The sequence below is a fragment of the Apaloderma vittatum genome, unplaced genomic scaffold (genome assembly GCF_000703405.1).
Source record: "Apaloderma vittatum isolate BGI_N311 unplaced genomic scaffold, ASM70340v1 scaffold3387, whole genome shotgun sequence".
Taxonomy (NCBI): domain Eukaryota; kingdom Metazoa; phylum Chordata; class Aves; order Trogoniformes; family Trogonidae; genus Apaloderma; species Apaloderma vittatum.
In genome coordinates this window covers 29,808-37,696 of record NW_009724370.1, presented here as the reverse complement: position 1 = coordinate 37,696, position 7,889 = coordinate 29,808, and the positions used below count along the sequence as shown (strand labels likewise).

Below are 7,889 nucleotides of genomic sequence, written 5' to 3'. Positions count from 1 at the left end.
ATGCCCATTCCATAACAGCCCAGGTCTCCAAGACCAAGAATACGTTCTCCATCTGTCACCACAATAGCCTGGAGAAGGAAATAAAAGCACTGTAAAAATCACTTCTTTGCTTGCATGTACTATGTATTTCATTATCTTCTCACATTAATTTTTTAATTGTCATGTAAAAATTCTAACACGTACAAACAAATCAGTAGCACAACAAAGGCTCAGAATTGCTTTATTTTATTTCACTCTGGTTTTGTTGCACTGTTTTAGACTCTTGCTTCACTGTACATGAGACTTTCATATAAAACTTTTAAGAATACATGAGAGGTATTTACTATTACATTACAAGGGAACTGGCATTGTTCCCTCCTACGTTTTACTGTCAAGAGTATGAAAACAGAATTAAGAAGGGAAAGAAAGTTATTCACTAGAAGAGAACAACTCCAGACTCCTGGGTTTTGTCATGGCTGCTTTGAGAAGAACCAGAGGGAGTCACTCCTGCTGGCCTTAGATAGGGCTGTCCACAGCCACCTGGTTCTTACTCCTCAAAGATGTATTTCTTCTCCTCTTGAGCAAATAACACACTTCATCATACTTATACATATGAGGAGGTATGTGTTTTCATTGATAGAAATACAATAACTCAGTAATCCCCACAAAACTGTCTGCGTGAAGAAGGAAGATTTTTCATAGTAAAGGACAGTATGGCAAGCAGCTGACAACATAGTAATTTTCTTATCGTACTCTGTGACAAACCGTTCTAGTTGGAAATTTAGTATTTCTTGTGAGAGAGTTCATCAGGTATTATATATGGAGAACTATTAACACAAAGAGTAGAACAGATCGCCAAGAGATCTTGTGTAGTTTTCACCCCTGGAGATACTCTAAACCCACAGGCTGGACACAGCTCTGGGTAAGGTGCCCTGGCTGACTTTGCTTGTGCAGGTGGGTGGACTAGGTGATCTCCAGACGTGTCTTCCCACCTCAGCCACTCTGTGATTCCTTGAAATGCTGAGAAAACATTTCTGGGTTTTTTTCTGATGCAATGTATTCAATGTAATGGACCATTTAATCTGTAAAGGTTGCCTATAGGTAAACAAGGAAGGGTTTAAAAGCCTCAGTTGTTGACTGTAACAGCATTGTTTCTGTCTTAAAAATGAGCTAACAAATCAGTGAAATCTAATTGCTAAAAAGCTTACCAAAATATCTTAATCAAGTCACCTTGGGCGCAAAAGTGTCAGCTTTGCCATGCAACTAAAACTGAACTTACCTTGATGATAGTTTCCGGCCAGGATTTAAGCATTGTAGCGATGTGTCCCCGGTCATGGATAGTAATAAAAAGACCTCTGCAAATAAAAAATTACATCTCATGTAAACAGGCAGTTAAATACTTCTCTATAAATAAATTCAATAATAAATTAACTCTATGAAAATGTGCTTCCAACATACATAGATTCCGTTTAATAACAAGTGCTCAGTTTTATGTGAATGAGTAAATCAAATGTCTGCATTTAGTAGAAACTCAGTAAAGCTCCACTGAGCAGCGAGAATCTGTGAGAGTAATTTCTAAGAATTGCTGTTTGATTTTAAAGTTCATTGAACACTTGATCTTTTCAAACGTATCTGTTAATTGTCCCAGACCACAAAACATGTTCAGTGACCACTCGCGACAGTGACCACTACTGCCCCAGCAGTCCTAATATTTACAGACAAGAACAGGCCAAAGTTTTAATCTATGAACAAAACCCAAAATAAGCCACAGCATTCAGTTATGTCTTTAGAAAAGAGTCTGCCTATATAATTAGATTGCCCCTTTGACACCTACAAAAGTGGGAAATTATCTTCTCTGTACGAAATTCTCTTTGATTTGAGAGCGTGTAGCACATCCTACAGCGCTAAATGTACCCTTTTTTCACTTTGAAAAGTGTTTATAAATCAGCCTTTAGTTCCACCAGTACAGAAGAGTATAAAACAAAATGACAGAAAACCGTAATTCTTATTTCATTTTTTTAAATTATTACAAAAGCAAAATTGATACAGTATCTTAAACTATTCTTCAGACCTTATTAATTTATTTTACTTGACAAGTAGATATACATTCAGGTCCACTCCAACTTAATTTCATTACATTTCTTATCTACTTTCCTCCTGTGAGATCATGGAAGAAATTTCCCTCAGTAAATTTAGTCTCTTAACAACCATGAAGAAAATACGAATGAAGAAGTATTTAACAAAGATGCCTTCTTGTAACTACAGTTTGCATTAGTAAGCATAAAGAGTTGCCTCCTGGAATTATTCTAAAGCATTTTATCCACCTAGTATAAAAATTATAAAGTAAAAATTAAAGAAGAGTATGGAAAAATGATTTAAATCTAAGTCTACTACAAAATCTCCATATTCATAAAAGTGGGTACATGCCCATGTGAAGTCTTAATAAAATTAGCAGCTCAGGAAAATGCTTGTCAGATATGGCTGCAGGTATTCCAAGGCAAGCAAAAATATTCCTTATCAAGATACCGAAAAGAGTTCAAACACTATATTTAACTTCATATTTACATATTTCATACATATTAGATTATATATACTCATACATATAAATTACCATGCAATCTATATTTTTATATTGACTTTTATATTTAATTTCATATTTAAGTGTCTTCTTCCCCTCTTTGATGTAAAAAATATACAACTGAAATTGTTTACTATTTTGGACAAAAGGGAAGACATATTGCAGTTATCCAAAGTATTTCTTAATCTTTAAGCTAATGATTCAGAAACAGAAACTACAACCTCAAGTACCTAATGGCATGTTCTGAAAGAAAAATACATATGCACTGCCTAAAGGAAAAACACAGTCATCCATTTCTGGTTAGTTATTTTTAGCTGTTTAAATTTCATTTTATGCATTTTCCCCTAGAACTGGGAATTCTCTGATCCTGGCATTCCCAATTAATTCCCCTTCTGCATCCATTCCTCATGGTCAGAACAAATGCACCAGGTGGGATAATTACACCTACTGGTGTTTCTTAATAAGTGATGCCTTTCAGCAGACAAATTCCTCCACCCCAGTGGCAGCGACAGTCCCTGGGGGTGGGAGGGTTAATCTTTACATCACTTTACAGAAGTTGTGGTATTTACAACATACAAGCATTTCTATTTGTGAGCCAGCTACCTGAATAAAGATGGCCCTGACAGCGAAATGCCATAAAGCAGCAAAGCAAAATAAATGTGGATGTTTCCTTTCTGGTGTATTGTACAGTGAGCCATTTTATAAAACACTGTGTAAACTCTTAGATCATAAAATACAGCTTATCAAAATTGCTAGCCTCAGAGGCAGTGAATCGTGAGAGATGAGCGTGCGAAAGAAAATGAAGAGCGCAAGAGGAAAGCCGGCCAGAGGCATCACGGTGCCTCTCCTTCTCCCCACCCTCCAATTTACACCGACCTAATAGATTCGTGTTAAATGAAGCAAGGTTTTGTATTGCTTTTCTGAAGAGCTGGAGCCCAGCCCAGTATGGTTAAATGACCTCTTCTTTGCAAACTAGGGAGAGAGGTCTCCATGGAATAAATTCCCCAGCAGAAGAAAATAAAGGCAGGGTGGCTGCTCCAGAAGGAATTTGATCAGAACATTTGTAAGGACCTTTGAATAAGTATTGAGAGCGTATTTCAGAAATCTGTCCAAGCAGGATCACATTCAAACAACAATGGAAAATAGTGGTTGAAGTGTAAACAAAGTCATGTTGAAAGTGTTTCACTCCCCTCCTTCTGCCTTTCCCTCCATTCTTTCTGTAGATTAGTAAAACCTTTCTGGACACATCAGGCTGACTGAGAAGATACCCCAAGATCTAAGGGCACAGAATAAGAGATAAAAATCTTTTATACTTTTTTTCTGAATCTCCTTTCTTTATCCTTCATTTCTTTAGTTACAGTACTTTTATCTTTTACAAGTGTTCTCCGCAAGAAGCTACACGAGGTTGCGAGAGGAAGCCCAGCTTGCAATGGTGTCAGCCACAAGAATATTCAACCTACATTACTGGGTATGAACTTGCTGGCAATTCTACCTGCAAACAACCACCAAAAGGTATCACTACATATTTTTTTCTTTTTGATGAGGTCATGCAACGTCCAGGAAAAGGATCAACTGCATTACACGTGGGATAGGGTGACAGCTGGACACAGAACAAGAGATGTGCATGATGTGTGTCTGACACAACACTTCAGGATGGGGCAGCTACAGCAGATTGCCAAGTAATACACTGTAGCACATGGATAAAAAAGCAAGATACAGGGAAAAAGTGCTTAAAGATAAGATTATGTGAAAAAAAACAAATATGAGGAAAACCACGCTGCTTGTTTTTCAGCTTGCACATATTCAAATATCTAACAAGAAAAGCATCTCACCGGGAAGTAGGCTTAAGTTCTCCTGTACGCACTTTCAGAGAAGCCCAGGTTGGCAAGCTCGCTGTAAAAGCGTGGGTTTCCCAACACAGTATGGCCCCTTCTGTGTGAACAGACATCTCGCCTATACATACCATCTTTTCTTGCAAGGCAACCAATTGAGACCTGCTGAGGCTTAAAAGGCCAATCACCAAATCTGAGTTAAAACTGACTTGATGCTTGCAGCAGCAGACTAGTCTTCCAATTAACATGTTCACTTTGAACCTGGCACAGTGCAGATCTACATGGAACTTGTCTAAGTGTGTATGCAGAAGGGCTCCTCTTCAGTCACTTTGGCCCCAGTTAGCCCCCAGTTCAGCACTGGTTTATACCAGTCTAGCCAAAGGGGTCCCTTCTACTTATGCCCACCTCAAGGTGGAATCATAGAATGGCCTAGGCTGGAAGGGACCTTAGAGATCATTTAATCCAACCTCCTTGTCATGGGCAGGGACGCCTCTCAACTAGATCAAGCAACACATGGGGACCGAACGGGAATCGAACTCGCGACCTTGGTGTTATCAGCACCAAGCTCTAACTGACGGCCCCTGGTAGCAAGACAATAAATGAAACTACAGCAAAGAAATAATTATACAAAGATATAACTATGCCTCCTTTCTTCTTCTCACACCATCTCTAAGATCAGAACCCTGAAGAGCAAGGGGGGAACCCAGAGTAGGACATTGGGATCCACTCAACAAAGGGTAGATCTATTTTGGGTCACTGAGTTCACTACACTGTAGCAGATTTTACCAGTTATGTAGAGGTCATTCTACATCACATAATTTGGCTCTGTTTTATTAGAACTCTGATCTATGAGAACAAAGTAAACAGAATTAAATAGAACATTTGTTTATTATGCTTCTAGGAAATAACGTTCCACCAGCAATGTATTTGTCTATTTTCTATTAAAGAACAGCTTAGAAAAATGTGTCACGGTAACAGAATAATCCTTTCTTTCCTCTTTTCATAATAACAGGAGGCAATCTAACATGTATCAGAAAATGTCAAACATTTTTTAATGAAAAAAAGTTCAAACTTTTCTCACAACCCTTCATGTTCAAAACTGTTATTTGAATTATGAACTGTACATAGAATTATAGTAGAGGTGACTTCACTTCCTCAGGCAGCCTAAATCAACAAGCTTAATAGTAACAGAAGAAAATCTCAGGGAGAAGCCTCAGTTTATTTCTGAGCCTGGACTTTCCCAAACTCCTGCACTTTGCAAGAAAGAGGTAAATGACTTCCACAGTCCCTGCTGCACCTCCTTCCTATTTTTGTTAACATTATAAAAAGCAGTACAAAACAAACATTGTACTGGAAACTAAGAGTACCTATACCTGCGCCCAAAGAAATCCTGCTCTCTTTTCACCAAGAAATAATAACATTTCCCATTGTAAATGTCCCATTGTAAATGTAAATGTCTCCCATCAGCACATGAAATGTACTCAAACTTTTAATTACATCTTAACTTACCAAGTTCCTTTGTGAGGTAATATTCATTCCAAGACCTCTGAGGCCTAATAAATACAACTGATGAACTAACTTAAGAAATGCAGGTGTTCACAGATTTATTTATTTTTTTTATCTTTCCCTCTGTACAGGGGGGAATTTCATTACTTTACAATGCACAGGTATTTCTTTCAGTAAATAAAGTAGTTGATGCTGAAATTGCAGCTGCTACTGACCTTCATCCTGAATTCATCAGTGTTAAAGAAACTTGGGTTTTACATTTCTAGACATTGTGTACTCAAATCATATTTAAACAGAAAAGTTTGTAAGAAGTAAAACAAAGATTAAATCAAAAATCAACATAAAAAGTAGGACAGGAGCATTAAGAGAGCACTGAAAGCCTTGACCTCTACATGAGTAAGATATAGTTCATAAAACAGGTAAGTACTAGCAGCATGTGAAAGACAGTGCAGAATAAAACATTAATTCAGAATAGACATTAAAGTTTATAAATATTATGTGTTACTTCATATTGGACATACGGTTTCCTAAATGATTGATTATATATTTTTTAGGAGAAAGTGACTTCAAGTATTCTGGAAGACATGCTAACATCTGCCAACTCCAGTAAGCTATAATTAAAAGAATAATGGAAGCCTCACTGTAATTTTTTATAGTGACTCAGAAGGCAAATTTGACGGTAGGGAAATAATTAAAAGAGAGAAAAATACAGTGTCCATAATCACTGTAAATGGGAAACACTAATGTTGAGGGGTCTGAACAGATGATCTTCAGCTATAGGAACAAACTAGCATTTAGTCTTACTTTAAAAGTCCCTTCCGAAAACACTGTTTTGTGGCACTTTTTATCTAGTGTCTCTTTAGCACTCTTTCACGTGTGCAAGTCCATCAAAGCTGCTTATCAATCCCTATTAATAAGTGCAGTGCTTTAACAGTTACTAGTTAAAAATAACATTTACATAGAAGAGACAAGTAAGTTCAAGGCACTTAGAGAATGGTACAGCCTACAATGTGACCTAGCCTTAAAAGCAGAAAAGTGATGAAAATAAACCTGAAAGGTAGCAGCTGTAAGCCTGGGATTTGAAAATCCTTCAGAAAAGGAAGGATAGGGTTTAAGAAGTGTAAAAGGCAGATAACTCTAGTGACATAAAGACTGAGAGAACTTTAAGTGTACATGTTAAAACAGTATTCAAAAATAAATAATAATTATGATGTTTGTACTAATAACAATCAAAGGGACAACTTGGGTAAGTAGCTACTTAAAATTATAATTTTTCTTGCACAAGCCTTGGCAAGCTGCAGTGCTCCAAATGTTCCACAGTACCTGCAATATGCTCAGCCAAAAGCTTCAACTAGAGTCCATGGCTCTGCCTTGTCTCTTTGATGATGGACACTGTGTGCTTCAAAGAGCCTCATCCAGGGAGCACTACAGTCAGGAGAGCTCGTTCAAACAACCCCATGGGTTGCAGGTGCTTCCAGGTGGACTCCCTCTCACCACACCTTGTGTTTTACTTCCAGCAACCTCAGTTAGCAAAATGTCACAACCCAGCTGGACTGGGTAAATTGTCAAATACAGCAAAGAAGTCAGGCCCTTGTACATTGAAAAGCAACCAAATTACGTTAATTCCTCAACTGCTCTCATTCAACACTAAATATTACTTTGTTAAAACAATCTGAATAAAACATTACAAGTCTTCACAGCAAAACTTTAAAAACCAGTTTTACGCGGTAGAGAAAGCAACTACAGCTTGCTGGTTTGCTACTAATCCAAAAGTCTCTACTTCATTTGGACTTTGTCATTGCAGGCTATTTGCATCAATTATATAAACTACTTAATATTTTTTATCTAGATAACACTGGTTTTTAAGTATTAACCTCCTTTCAAAACCAAGCATTTTGTGATGTTAAGTATTCAGACTGTCATGATGCATACTCTTCATATAGCAACAGAGTAGATCAAATCATATCTTCTTTATATTCACTTCCTAAAACATT

The 7,889-nt window shown here is 37.3% G+C and overlaps 1 protein-coding gene across 1 annotated transcript in view; it reads right to left on the bottom strand.

Moving 5' to 3' along the window:
- The window catches only part of ME1 (malic enzyme 1, NADP(+)-dependent, cytosolic), a 135,489-nt gene that overhangs the window by 105,391 nt on the left and 22,209 nt on the right, over window positions 1-7,889 (bottom strand). Inside the window, exons 3-4 of the mRNA XM_009872449.1 lie at window positions 1,259-1,334; window positions 1-68 (exon numbers count right to left, since the gene is read on the bottom strand). The exon at window positions 1-68 is cut by the window's left edge and continues 121 nt beyond it. Coding sequence (XP_009870751.1) covers window positions 1-68; window positions 1,259-1,334 — 144 coding nt within the window. The remainder of the gene's footprint in view (window positions 69-1,258; window positions 1,335-7,889) is intronic.